Source organism: Corvus kubaryi, unplaced genomic scaffold (assembly GCF_017639235.1).
Source record: "Corvus kubaryi isolate FWS band 111438036 unplaced genomic scaffold, C.kubaryi_AGA036_p1.0 split3-73, whole genome shotgun sequence".
NCBI lineage: Eukaryota > Metazoa > Chordata > Aves > Passeriformes > Corvidae > Corvus > Corvus kubaryi.
Genome location: NW_024582091.1, coordinates 39963473 through 39977474, shown reverse-complemented (window position 1 = coordinate 39977474; position 14002 = coordinate 39963473). Strand labels below are relative to the sequence as shown.

Genomic DNA, 14002 nt, shown 5'->3' with positions numbered 1-14002 from the left:
ATGGGAACGTTGACTCCCCCTTGAATGGATAGAAATACTTCAGTGGATAGAAATAACTACTTATACATAGTCCTTCAGGTTGTAACCTGCATTGCTCTCCTGCTCTGTGGATGGGAAATGGTGCTGCTTTGGAGGGTAAGTCCATGCTCCGTGCTGCCTTTTGAAACAGGAAGAGCAGAAGATCACACCTGCGATAAGCAGAAACCCTGCTGAGATGAATCCTGTATAAACTGCTCCTCCTGGTTCGTGTTTACTACTCTCTGGAATGGTCTGGTCCAGAAAATTTGAAATAATTTCTCTTGTATACCAGCATGTTGGTACTAATCCAAAGATTCCTGCAAGAATGAAGCAGACCCCTCCAGCAAAACAGGCATGATTTTTGCTGTCAGTGTCCCCTCCCAATTTTGTGCATTTCATTCCGACCGTAGTGATGCAGATTCCAAAGGCTGATAGGATACAGGACAGTACCATGGTGGTCCGTGCAGCCTGGATGTAGACAGGGAGAGAGAGAATGGAGTATTTCAGGGTACAGCTGAACATCCCAGTGCTGTACCACGTGCAGTCCATCCAAAGTCCTTGCATCTGTGTAATAGCTGTTATGATATTTGAGCCAACGTCTGCATTTACCTTCCAGTGTGGTAGCAGGGTGGCTGCTATATCTCCAAAAGCACCAAACAAAGCCAGAATAAAAGCAAAGAACTGCAGGCTTGCTGATGCCATGATGGTTATCTTCTGTCACCTTTTGTCTGCGTTTTCTCTCCTGGAAATGAGTAACTGGGAGCTTCGTAGCCAAGCTGTGGCCGCCTGTGTAACAGGGAGGAAAGAGGGGGAGGAGAAGTACAAGGGGGAAAGGAAAAGAAATCAGCAAACAAAAAAAGCTTGCATTTAAAAGTAGAGCTATCTGAATGAATATCTGAATATGACCCTGCAGCAGCTGAGCTGCTGTATGCAAGGTACTTGAACAGAAATGATGGCAAATGGACAGTGCTTTAGAGCTGCTTGTAAAATGGAGCTGCTGCCCTTTCGTACATGATTGCAAGCCATCAAGCAAAACTTTTTACTGCAGTTGGTTTTGGTAATAGCACACAGATTGCAGGCTTATTAGATAAATATATATTGTAAATGGAACACTAGAAACTTGCAGAGTAGAAGTCATTGTGGTAGGAAAACACTGTGGTAGAAAATATATTGTACTCTTCAAGTACCATGTTTAAGTGTGTTGATAGCTGTAGCCAGCTCCTGTTGACTATTTTATAACAATGGGTGCTGTTATACCATCTTTTATTTAAAGTATGATTAAAGGTAACCCCTTATTTCTGATTTTTAAATATTACCTGTTCATCTTTTTAATAAGTGTTATAAAATATCTTGGGTTTGGAGGAGAATAAAATGGAATTTACTTTTTGCAGTATTTTCACATTAGTCACATATGACTTTTCTAAATCAATATTTTATTTAATTTTTATTAAAACTTACCAATTTTTTATTTTCAGTGATTTCAGTTCCTTGACTTAGAGCAGTAGATTTAGCAAGTCATAAGAGTGAGTATGATCTGCTTCTGTCTCTAAAACAATGTTTTTAATACTGGTATGAAACAGCTCATTTGTGGAAGTGCCTTTTTTTAATCAGTCACCTGTCTGAAATAATTTGCAAAGTCGCCATGAAGTGGCAGTTTAAAAAAATCATTAAAAAGCTCCTTGCTATTCTTTTACAAAAAGTCCAGTTTCATTTGACAGATGGGAACATTTTAGGCAGTATGACATCTGTGCAGCTGGAATGACAGAACTGTTGCTGTTGCATCAGCTGGACTATTGGGATTGCAGATGTAGAACAGGGGTTTGAAACCTCTGAGAGGAGGAATAGAAGGTGGTACCCTGCCTTGCCTTTTGCGTGGGGCTTTGTAGGGGTAGACAAAGGGCAGACTTCTTAGAAAGCATGATCCAGACTTTCTATCTAAATATGAACAATGATATTAAAATTGGTCTTCAGCGTTAGAACTTTTTTTGAAAAGCCATAAAAGTAAGCAATAAAATTGAAATAAGTGGAATACAAAATATCTGTGGCATTGTACTCTTGTTTCAGTTCATTATACATAAGACAACAAGGTTTTGATTGATATGTATTCTATCAGTCTTCAGTGGTATTTCTGAAGTAATTAATATATTTATCCTCTATAGTACTGTTATCCTCTATAATATGTAGCATAATTCTCTATATTCTCTATATCATTTGTTTATACTCTAATCTTTTTATATTGTATTTATTTCGGGTAATTGTTCAAGGATGTGCTAATTCTGTCCAGCGTATATATATTAAAAATGCTTAAAGTTAAGGTGAGAATATTAACAGCTACTCATTCTTAAAATCTTACTTCAAAGACCTGCCTATTTCCAAATCCCTTCAGTTTGTTCAGGCTGGGAAGAGATGTTCTGGCAAATACATATCATTTACTGCACAGTCCCATGGGCAAGATGGCTTAACTTCCTTTTACAGAAGGAACTGACAGGTCTGGATAGCTCAAAACTCATTCAAAAAAACCTCATTGATATTCTCATTCCTATTCTGAAACAGCTAATTAGTACCCTGAATCAGCCTTTTTCACTGCTTCCTTTTTAAAATGTCAGTATACACAAACATGCATAGAACGCTGCAAATGGTAGCCATACATTACACTTAATGGGATGAACCAAGTTAAAGGCACGATAAATTCAAGTATAAGCATTACAATTGTAATTAAAAATACAGTTATGTTTCATTCCTGTTTGTGTAGGACTTACTGCTGGATGTGAGATCTGAGATGTTTTCTTCACTGTAGATATCCTGGAAAATGCAGTTTCTCTTGAATGGAAGTATCCCTTCTCATATAAAACAGCATTGGCATGTATTAACAAAATTTCTTGGAATGTTGTTTTTTTTCTGTTCTCCACAGCAAGTGCATTACTGCTGTTTGTTCTCTCTCTTAGTTCCATCTACCCGAGAATAAAGGAGTACTTTGTTTAATGAGTTTTGTTTGAAAAACACTCAGTAAGGGAAAGCAAAGAGATTATGGAATGAAACAGACGGAGGCCCTTAGTCCTAAATACATAATGATACCCAGGTTCTATGATGGAAAGTGTGAGCAGTGATTAAATGGAGTAAAATCTTGAGAATCCAGAAACTGTAGACTTAGGGACTGGAGGGGAATAATTTAATTTGCACTGAGAGCCAGAGAGTTTTGTTGCTTGTCAGTTGTTGTTTTTTTTGTCACAGATAATCTTACTAAGAGTTTAAATTTCCTAGAAAAGAACTGTGCAATTTATTTTAATTTGTAATTGGAACAGCAGGACGCTTCTATTCAACTGCAGGCTTTGCTTATCTGTTCCTGATAGCTTTAGCCTTCCGTAGGTTATCCTATAACTTTTTACCTTTATATGAGGCTGTCGAAAAGAATAAGGGAATAAAGCCACTCAATAAGGCTTCTGTGGTAAATGCAGCACATTGGAGAAGTGGCCTCAACAAGTTGGTGTGAGAAAACAAGAAGCTGGGAGAAGTCTTGCCATTGCAGCAGTGATATACCCATAGGTTCTGTAGCTGACTTCTGGTCTCTTGTGCTTCTGTTTGTGAGCCTGGTGTGAATGGAGTTACTGCAGAGCTGTTCTTACACAGAAATTATTTCTGTTAGTGCAGGGGCATAGTTACTTTCTGCTGGAAGTAAACTCTCATTGGAACAAGATTGCTATGAGATGCACATATCTGGTGTTAGACCTAACATTTGTTTGTAGGAGACAAACTATTCAGTAGATAAAATGCTACTTAACACTTGGATTGTGAAAGTGCTGGCTTAGAACTATCTCAGTAGGATTTCAAGCAGTCTGTTTTAATGAAGTTGTAATATGTTCTGCTTAGGTTTCAGTTCCCTATGGGTAAATTACAGCTTGAGGAAAGGTTATGTGGGTTTGCTCTTAATACAGCCCTTTTGCAAGGTACACGTACTGCCCATTATGAGACCTTCATTGTCAACAATTAGTAAAAATTGTCTCATTTAAGCTTACTCTGATTTAGAGTGTTGATTTCATTAGCAAGGCTGCAGACTTGTGTGAATTAAATTGTACTCTGTTGTGTTCCTCCTGCCCTACCAGAACATAAACCTTCATTGTACAGATATACTAAAACAGTAAGGGGTGAATAATTACTGTACTATTGACAGTTTGGGGTGTATCAGTTGAATAATTTTCATATTCATTATTTTGTAAGACTTGAGTGTTATTTTGTAAATATGTCTAACATACTTGGTGGGGTGAAAAGTGTTACTAGTAAAATTATCATGAAATCAACTTGTGTATTTTAAGTGCTCTTGTGTTCTCTATTGGCTTTCATAATTCTACTCTCTATTTGATGCATATTAAAAGATATAGGGAAAATAGCATGTATAGTTTTAAAGGAGTGGCCAATTACAAATGAAAAGCTTTCCCCTGTATCTGTTGCTATAGTAACCAAGCAGCTTTCCTGGGGTCCAAAGAAAACAGCATCTGTAATGGAACTGAGGAGTGTTGTGTTTTGTTTCAGAAGCAGAAGTTACTGCCCACTGGCCTTGAGATTGCAAATTGAGCTGTTTGGCTCTGAAGCTGTACACTGCATCTAGATTTTGTTGTCTTTTCCTTCAGAAATTGTTGTTAAAGATGCAGCTCTAACTCCCAAAGAGCCCTCATTTCTCACTTAGGAAAATTTCTGCAAAATTGAGGTGACTTGGTGATGCCACATGGACAATAACCTTGTTTTATTTCCTGACCAAAATATAGATAAACATATGCATGTGCCCTTAGTATTTCTGTACAAGGAGCTGATTGGACATGAGAATTATGTATTTGCTCTGTTCAAAAAGATTAACTTTTCTTATACTCAGTGTGAACACAAGTTTTTTCTATATCCCTGTGGTCTTCCTGACAGGAGCAACCTGTGGCAAAGGCAGAAGCTCTGAATGCTTGAAAAATTAAAAATGTGGTTTGGGAAATAACTTCTGTGTGTTTCACTGCGGTTTCCATGTGTCAAGTTTTTTTGTCACCTGATTTTTAATTAAGTTCTTGTGCTTCACATTTTAGTAATTTTAAGGGGGTTTTTCTGTCATATTTTTAACTCTAGCTTTCAGAGAAGGTGGACAACTAGAAGAAAACACTCCAGTAATATATACTTGGGATCAGTAGTGCTAACACTGGAAAGTTGCTGTGGGTTTTTTTTTTCATCAGCACCATTAATTGCTGTTTTCTTTCCTTTCTCTAGCCAGTATGTTTGCTCAGCTTTGTAAGTTCTGTCTACGTGAAAAACTTACGTTGTTTGGATATTACAATTCGTTTGAAATACAGTAATTTGTGTTGTAGAAGCATTTGTACTTGATAGATTACTTGACAGCTGAGCTGTTCCCACGGAAAGAACAAAATGGATAGATGGTACCTTTGTGTCAGAATATGTCCACATCAGAGGTTGCTGTGAGCAGTTTTGGTTGAAGCAGTAGGAAAAACTTTCTTTTTTGAAGTACTCTCGTGCTCTGGGTTATCATGAACAATTGGTACATTGAGAGTGTGCTTCAAGCAGCAGCTGTTCTTTGGTCTGATTGTGTCTCTTATTTCTGTCAGAATTAGCACATGTGATGATAATTCATATTCTGTGAGTGCCAATATTGACTGTCAGATATTTTTAAAAAATTCAGTGATTGCCTATCATATTAGCAGACACTTTTTAATAAGAGACTAAATATTTTTTAAAATCTGGCACTTAGAAATTTTTAATCATTCAGTACCAGTACTTGTACACATTGTACAAATTTTCAATGTGCTTCTCCACAGAAATTTTTCCTTTTTCTTGTTGTTAATATCTAGTTTGGAAGATGAACTGCTTTATATATTGTTGTGCAGAAGGGGAGTTTAAATCCAGCTCGTAATTTTTAATACAGAAGTCTGAATTCAGGAAGTTTTCTATATAATACAGTGTCTCTATAATTGCATGACATATACACATACATATAAAAAACATAAAACGTGAACGTATTGTTTCATTCTCTTTTCAGACACAGGGCAAGTGACTGTTCTGTGAATGAGTCTGATTTGAGAACTATAAAAGAATATATACAAGCTTATCTCTGTGGAATCATTCAAACATAATTTTGGATGAACTGCATAACACAGTGTAAACACAGAGTTGTGTGGTCACTTAAACTGAGTGCACTTATTTCTACCTACCATTCCTTTAAATAGACTAGAAATCTTAATACATTGAAAAGCAATTCCTTGGCTTACAGTTTAGAAAAGCCCTGGAGCAACAGAAAACATATAGGGAATAGGTTTGATTTCTAATTATAATACCAATTTTCTGCAGCTGCCCTTCAGCCTGTATATCAAATATTGTCTAATTTCTGTATTATGTCAGAATTGTCTTGTGGAAGGATCTGAAGACAGAAGTGCTAATTACTTTACAGATTACATGGAAGTTGCTCTAAACGGACAAAGTGCCATGGGGGTAAAAAGTACCGAGTACTAATGGCATGTGAACTAATTGGAAATATGTAGATAACTAAGACTAAAAATCTGTAGGGTCCTGAAAGCTAAGGCAAATTTTTACATTCCATACCATGACATTAGTCACTGCACAGCCGGGTTACCTGCTGCTGTAATGCCTTCCTGTATTGTGCCTGTTTGCTGATGTCTAGCCAGGTAACTTAGAAGTAATGTGTCTCAGAGGAGGATGTCTACTCAAATTTATCTCTCTTTTCCATATAGGTGGATGTGAGTGTGGTGCATTTTACTCCATTGGTGCAACCAAAGATACAGCAGCCATTTGAGCTGGTAGAAAAAGTGGTTCGAAGTGTTTTTCAGTTTAGAAGAAAATACTGCTTCCGTGGAATTGAGTAAGTATTTTCAATGAAAAACTCCCAAGTAATGTTTTTGTAAATGCATCAGCTACTAAATCAGTTAGCTATTCATTTGATTTTATTCTTCCCATTTTGAATTTTTCATCACAGTTTATCAGATCTTTCCATTTCAGAATGGTTTCTGGACACAAAAGGATGAGATTAATATCTAATGTAATTATGAAATAATTATTTGTGCATTTTTGTTAGTGCAGTTGAAGTTGTTAAAATCACTAGGATAAAGTGGTCATCTTTTCAATAGATTGTCTGTCTCAGAAATGAAAAATACCCAGCCCAACCACAAACACTACAGAATGATTGAGTTAAAAACCAAAAGTATCAAAATCCAGAACCAAAGATGGCAGTGTGAGGAGATTTTGGTGGAAGTGTGAGAAGAACATCATCTGTAACAAATTTGACTTATTTGGGGATAGTGTCAAAAGGTCAAATTTTTGTTTCTGTGCTTGCCCTTTTATGGAGTTCTTACTGGCTCTTTAAAAATCCCCATCTCTTACTGAGGAAATTTATTGGCTTATCTGATATGAGAAACCTGAAGTCTCTTCTTCAAGGATCCTGTTAAAACTCCAGCACTGCCACGTGTCTGACTTACTATGGGCAACCCCCAGCATGCAGCACAGTAGAAGGTGTGACAGAGATGCTGTTGGGACGAGAGGCATCTCCTGAAGCCTGGGGTCCCTGAATGTTGCTGGGCATAGTTTTGGCCCTGATGCAGTCTAGAATTAGGGTGGATACCACCTTGCTGTACTACAAGCCTTCATTGTCACTGTTTTAAAGGTGAGCAACGAACTTTGCATGTAGTTTTGGTTTGTTGGGGTTTTTCTCCTTGAGGCCATCAATGCCATTGACGTGTGGGATGCAGACATTGGATTTAAAATGAGTATAGTTTTCTCTAAAGTTTGAGTATGCATTTGGAAATGTTTAGAAAATGAAGTATCCAAACTCTAGACTGGCTTGTTTTTGACTTACAGGGTAGTAGTGGTTTTCTTTTTTCTTTTCTTTTTTTCTTTTGTGAAGGAATGGTTCCAGTTGACAATGTAAGCAGAAGGCATGTGCGATCAGCATTATCTATGTTATGTACAATATTTTTACCAAAGTTTAAAAAAAACCCCTCCCAACTCCTGTGTAATCTCAAATTGCTAATAACTGCTTTACATTCTTCTGAGGCAAGGAGGGGGAATCTGAACTTTTGGACGTCACGTATTCCCCTAGCAGCTTATCATACTTTAGCCCTAGTGTGCAGCTAAGAAACAAAATCCTCTTATTCTTTAGCTGACCTGAAAAAAATAGCAAATTTTGGTGTATAATAAAGCTGTTAAGTTTGTTATAAGGTTATCTGTCACACAGACTGTATAAAAACAAGGCAATAGAATAATTTTTTATTTGTATGAATTCTGGGATTTGAGATGTGAAATATAAGATGGAGCTATGAAGTCCATATTACAGTTTGAGTTGTGGTTCACGGACATTGATAAGATGGTTCACAGTCTGTAAAAAAAAGGTAATAAAAATAGTTTTCGCTCCAGGTATGTTTTTTTAACTATCGAATCAAAGGAAAGGGGTGTCAAAATAAAAATTGATCCATTTTAACCTTGCTGCCCTAGATGCTGAACTAATGGGAACATTTTGTCAAAGGCCTGAAGTAGCACATACTTCAAAATGGGTTTCCCAGAAGTTTCATTTTTCACTTGTAATTTTAAACCCCTTCTTAACTTTGTGTTCTATCCACCCAACGAAACTATCACTTACTTACACAAAGCCATACTATTCATTAAAATTTGGGGAACTTCTGAGAGAAAGGTGCTAATGCATCTGGCCCTAGAGTAAATGTACTGATATGCCTATCTATGAACAGCAGTAGAGCTGAAAACAAAATCTAGGACTCCTGCCACATTCTCCCACATTCTAAATATTAAAATGTGAATGGCAATTAAATACTCCGTTCCTGCTTCTTGGCTTTTTTTTGACATTAGAATGAGAGTATTAATGACAAGTGATAACTGTCTTTCCCATTGGAATGAAACAGTCTGAAAGAAAGTCATATGGTTTGGATCTGATCTGTTTTGTGCAGTTTAATCTGTTGTTACTTTCTAAATATGAGGCTAATTCTAAGAAGGCTCTGTGCTTGTATCCACACCCAAAGCTCTTTTTAATGTTAGCAAACATGAACATAGATGTGTTTAGTCTATAATGTAGGTATGTGCTTTCCTATGGTGTCATAATTTGTATTTGCAGAAAAAGGACCCTTATATGTTTCCATTGCTCAGATAATGAGCTATATTAGGAGTGCCAGAGCTAAAATAGTGACATAATTAATATAGGTTTACTATTAAGTAAATTCCACGTTACTCTTAAGGGAAATGTAATTGTCTGTCAGAATTGTTGACATTTGTTTATCTTCACCCCTTTTATCTTTTAGGACCTTGTTTCCTGAAAATGGACGCTTGAAAAGAACAGAACAGCTGATGATGACAGCAAATGTTGATCCAACTCTGCGTCCTTTTCAGCTCTCCATGTCACAGTTTAGAAACCTGTGCAATGCATACAGGAAAATGTGTGATGAAGACCCAAGCCTTTTTGTGTTCAACTACAGAGAAGAACTAAGGCAAAAGAAGATGACAGAAACTTTACTTGGAAGTACTGGTCAGCCTGAACAGACTGAAGAGCAAAATCAGCTGTAACAGCACAAGTCTGATTTTTTTTTTATGAGTTTTAACTCCTTGATCTACAGGTGTTGACTCAGTAAAAGAAGGCTTATATGTTCCTACATCTGTGCAGATATGAAAGACCTACTTTAGGGAAAGCGGTAGAGAGGGCATCTCTCTCTATTCCGTTCAGCTGCAGACAAAAGGGAGAAGACAGTCCAGGTTCTTTTTACTTCAGGGAAATGGCCAGAACACATACCAAGAACCAAAGTATGTTGTGAGACAGGTCGTTAAGTTGCAGTACTTCTGACGTAATTGAATTTTGTATGAATGGAAGTGCTTTACTGAAATGGAAGAAAAATACTTTTCAGACTTCAGCGTATAAGATGATATTTGGGGTTTTGTGCTTTTTTGTCCTGGAACATCCTACTGTGCAGAGAAATTTAAAAAACAGTAGCCACGACTCTTGTAAATACACTCAAGTGACTGGCTTACAGGAGGATAAAGTGCACCAATTGCCTCAAGGTCTGTTAATACTCTTCTCATTTATGCAGAAGCAAAGAATTTGGGATTTAAAGCTCCAACTGCAGAAAAGCAGCACAATAAAAAGTAGAAAACATGGCTAAGTACAATACTTATTTGTCTTTTACTGTACAGGCTCATAGAGAAAATAAAAAATACAGTCAAATAAAAGATCACAGGCCAAGCTTTGTTTTTGTATTTACATATATGTATAAAGTATACACAGCATTGAAACATAAAAAAATGAAACGTCTGCACTGTTGTGCACTAAAACACATTAAAATAACTTAATTCTGCTTTAAATAAAGCAAACATGAAAACCAAAGAAATAAAATGCCCAAGGTATTGAAAAATTCAGTTTGCAATGCTACTTTCCATTGTAAACTCCTCTGCCACTCTCACTAGCACCTTTTCCACATTACTTAAAATACTAACAAGGCCATCCCCAAGAACACTACATCATCTTAATAACTGCTTGAAAGGGATGAACTAATTTACAAACCTGGGCCAACTTAATCTATTTTTGATCCACAATAAATTAAAATAACTTAAGAATCCTTTACAGCTGTTTTTGTGGAAAAATGTATTAGTGCACAAAATCAGATAGTAGTTTTCCTGCAGCTTCCATGAATTTACTAATTTTAAAGCAAAATGTTTGTTGAATTTTATGTGGACTTCAAATGAATGTTTTAATATAGTGCTTAGAAAGCTAGGATTTTCCGTGCCTCTCCACAGCTTCATAAAAACAGTCCTCATTAACTACAGATGTTAAACTCTGGACACTAAATTCTCTCTCTAAAATAGAGTTCAGATCCAGGTTTGCAGCATCAGAGTGACTGTCAAGGGATTGGTGGCGTTCTTGCATTGCCATTAGAGTTCCTCTGTTACGCTTTGTGCTGTTTACTTTTCTCTTCACTGGGCAGAAGTGGCCCCGCACGAGCTTTGGATGCTCTGCTCTCTGGAAGCCATCTCCTTCCTCATTTTCAGCAGCCTGATCCCGTTCAGAGTCAGCACCGGGTTCCTCTGAGATCTTCAGCCGCTGGAACTGTATTTCAATGTCTTTTGTAGGGCTGCCTTTCTTTAGGCTCCGATAGTCCTCGTCATCATCATCATCACTGAGAATATCGGATTCTTTGACAAGAACATTAGAAAAGTCGGATGCAGTGGTCTCTGTGTGTTTATTGGGAGATGAACTTTTGGGCTCCTGGATGCTCTCAGAAGTGTGGCAGCTGCTGCTCTGAGTGCTGCTGCTCAGGCTGCACTCATCAGAGTCCTGGAAGGTGCTTTTCCCCTGGTCACCGTTCCACTCGCTACTGGATGAGTTCTTCAGTACCTTCAAGGATCTTGTGGAAGCTGTGCAGAATAAAAATGCAAGTTTATTTTTGCAGCAAAGAATCAGCTGGTTATACCTTTTATCTTAAGATCCCACTTATGATGGCAATGTACATAGTCATTCCAAGTCAGATGTGCCAGCCCTCTGATACTGACAGTGTGATTCCATGTCACAGTTTTCATTACACCTGTCCCAGGGCTCTGTGCTTGCTTTCATGTGTAATACATATAAAATCCTCCAAAAAGTGTAGTTACAATTACACACTTCTGCAGGAAAGAAAGACTGACTCAGGTACCTTGAGCACTGGAGGGCCAAGATGTAGGCAGAAGTTGAACTGAACTGTTCCAGATCCTGTGATGTTAAGGGGATTTTATAGAGAACTGATCAGATAGAGACTTGAAATACTAGTAACTACTCATTTAACTAAAATGTCTGAAGCATGTACTTAATTACAGTAACAGCTGGGATGCAGATTTAATGCATTGAAAGAAGCAAGACCCCTGCCTTCTGCCAGTTGTTTTAGCTATAAATGTTATTAGGGCTGAGTTACTACAGGGAACCCAGAGGAAAGAACACTAATATTGTATGCCAAAGGGAGTCTGTTCCTTCCCAGCAAAGTTAATTTGGGCCTTATTAAGTCTTCTCTAAAGAGAGCTAATGACACATCACAGTACAGGAAGAAGGGATAGCAAGCCTGCTTATCTCCTCTAGTCCTTGTCACACACTGAGTGGTAGAGAAACTACTCCTGCTCCAGTCCAAAAAAAAAGAAATGGGATTTGTGGGTCTGACACATGACGCTCTATGGTCACGGTAATAATTGTGAACTCCCTAGCAGCACGGGAGTCCAGACAGTTCAGTTTTCACTTGAGAAGGTGTTTCTTACCCAGTTTGGCTGTTGCAGGTACACGATTCTTGAGTGGGATGAGGCGATCTTTACATGTTTTCTCCAGTGGTAGCTCACATTTTATGTGACGTCTGAAATTCTCACGCAGAATAGAACGGATGACCTTCACAATGTTAGTCTTGTTCTCAGAATCACTGCAAGTTTAAGAAAACACAGAACTTAATTTTCCTCTCTGAAGTAAGACACTGGGATAAAATGTTCCCAATTCCTTTCTCCTGATGTGCTTTAGTGCAGTGTTTTTATTCAAAATTTTGCTTTAGTAGTGGGTTTGCAGCTATCATAAAATCATAGATTGTTCTGGGTTGGAAGGAACATTAAAGATCCTCTAGTTCCAACGCCCCTGCCATGGGCAGGGACATCTTAACATTGTTAGAGATTTCACACACCTTGTGTTTTGAGATCTTGGTTACTTCCTCTTAGAAAATGACATGAAAGGTAAATTCTGTATGAGGGAATCACCACTGTAGGTGGTCTTTATGAGAAAGTAATCTCTGTTAACCAACTGAGATAACTGATATAACCCGTTACTTTGCCCATGCCATACTGGAACTTGTGTTCCTGTATCTGCAGATTTCTGACATTGGATCACTGCACCTAATTCACCCATTTAAATTTGTTATACTTCATACAGTTAAAGACTGGCATAGTGCCTGGCTTCAAATAATGAGCACCTCTTCAAAAGTGCTGATGCAAAGGTCACATGGGACAAAATATTTTCTTTGTTTTAAAATTCCATTAATGTGATTTGTGAAATACAACCTGCATGTAAAACTTACCTGCTGCACAACTGAAAAATTGTTTCAGGCCTGCCTTCTAGTTCTGACTTGGTGTGAATCAGTTCCCAGATACAGCTGTTCTCTGTTCCTATGCATGGAAGAAAATGTCACTTTTGCATAACACTCCACAAAACGTTTGGCATTAGAAAGACCAGCTTAGAGCTCCCCCACTCTCCTGAAGGCAGTGTTAATTCAGCCATGTGTGAAGCTACAGAAGATCTCACCCAAGGTGGAACCCAAGAGAAAGTCCCCTGAGCTCTCTTGTTGTGGCAGCCTAGCACTGCCTTTGGTAACTTGGAGAGTTGCTTTCCCCCATTCTTGCTGCTTCTCCCTGTCTTCCACCCTCAACAGGCCTTCACCCAGGTGTGCTCTAAAGACCTTGTGACACTTTACAGAACATACAGAAGTAGATAGGACCATAAAGATCAGCTTGAAAACAAACTCACAGCCCTCTACTACCATGAATTGCAGTCAACTCTCCTGTGTTTGAAAAAACATGAGGATCAGCACACGCACAGCATCAGGGTGTCACCAGGATGTCAGCTGTGGTAAACCACCTTCCTTTTATTGGGGATTTCCATTCCGTCATTCCTTCACATCATGTTAAGATGTAATGATGCACAGAAGTCAACATACCAAATGAAGACAGTCTGTAAATGTATCAAGCCTGTACCCCCTGAGTGCAGAGATAGATAGTATTTTCTCTACACCTGCCTGTTTCCAGAGGCTCCAGAAAGACATCTGGAAGAAGCAGTATTACAGAATCCCAGAAAAGCATTCAATCCTAAAGTATTTACTGCAAGAGAGTTACCTGCTGTATTCCCCAGTCGAACTTGAAGAGCAGATAAAGGAATGAGCCAACGAAATTTAAATGGATCCAAGTCACCATAATTATGTGCAGCACGAACATTAGTAGGCTGTAA

The 14002-nt window shown here is 38.0% G+C and overlaps 3 protein-coding genes across 7 annotated transcripts in view; 1 reads left to right on the top strand and 2 right to left on the bottom strand.

Annotated features, from left to right (window-relative positions):
• The window catches only part of TFB1M (transcription factor B1, mitochondrial), a 26901-nt gene extending 16737 nt beyond the window's left edge, over positions 1–10164 (top strand). For all 3 annotated transcript variants that reach the window (XM_042016675.1, XM_042016677.1, XM_042016676.1), the window contains exons 7-8: positions 6750–6877; positions 9318–10164. In XM_042016675.1, coding sequence (XP_041872609.1) covers positions 6750–6877; positions 9318–9579 — 390 coding nt within the window. In that variant the 3' untranslated portion in view covers positions 9580–10164. The remainder of the gene's footprint in view (positions 1–6749; positions 6878–9317) is intronic.
• CLDN20 (claudin 20) lies at positions 20–2931 on the bottom strand. The gene is made up of 2 exons (XM_042016678.1): positions 2778–2931; positions 20–804 (listed from the first exon to the last, which is right to left on the bottom strand). The coding sequence occupies exon 2, from the start codon at positions 718–720 to the stop codon at positions 61–63; it is 660 nt and encodes a 219-aa protein (XP_041872612.1). The 5' UTR covers positions 721–804; positions 2778–2931; the 3' UTR covers positions 20–60.
• Positions 10165–10166: 2 nt separating the features above from the next.
• TIAM2 (TIAM Rac1 associated GEF 2) overlaps positions 10167–14002 on the bottom strand; it is an 88600-nt gene continuing 84764 nt past the window's right edge. For all 3 annotated transcript variants that reach the window (XM_042016668.1, XM_042016669.1, XM_042016670.1), the window contains 4 exons: positions 13891–13996; positions 13080–13167; positions 12283–12437; positions 10167–11418 (listed from right to left, as the gene is read on the bottom strand). In XM_042016668.1, the coding sequence (XP_041872602.1) occupies positions 10775–11418; positions 12283–12437; positions 13080–13167; positions 13891–13996 (993 nt within the window). In that variant the 3' untranslated portion in view covers positions 10167–10774. The remainder of the gene's footprint in view (positions 11419–12282; positions 12438–13079; positions 13168–13890; positions 13997–14002) is intronic.

Bases quoted from the DNA above. Each gene is read 5' to 3' on its own strand.
- CLDN20 (XM_042016678.1), bottom strand. From the start codon at position 720: ATGGCATCAGCAAGCCTGCAGTTCTTTGCTTTTATTCTGGCTTTGTTT.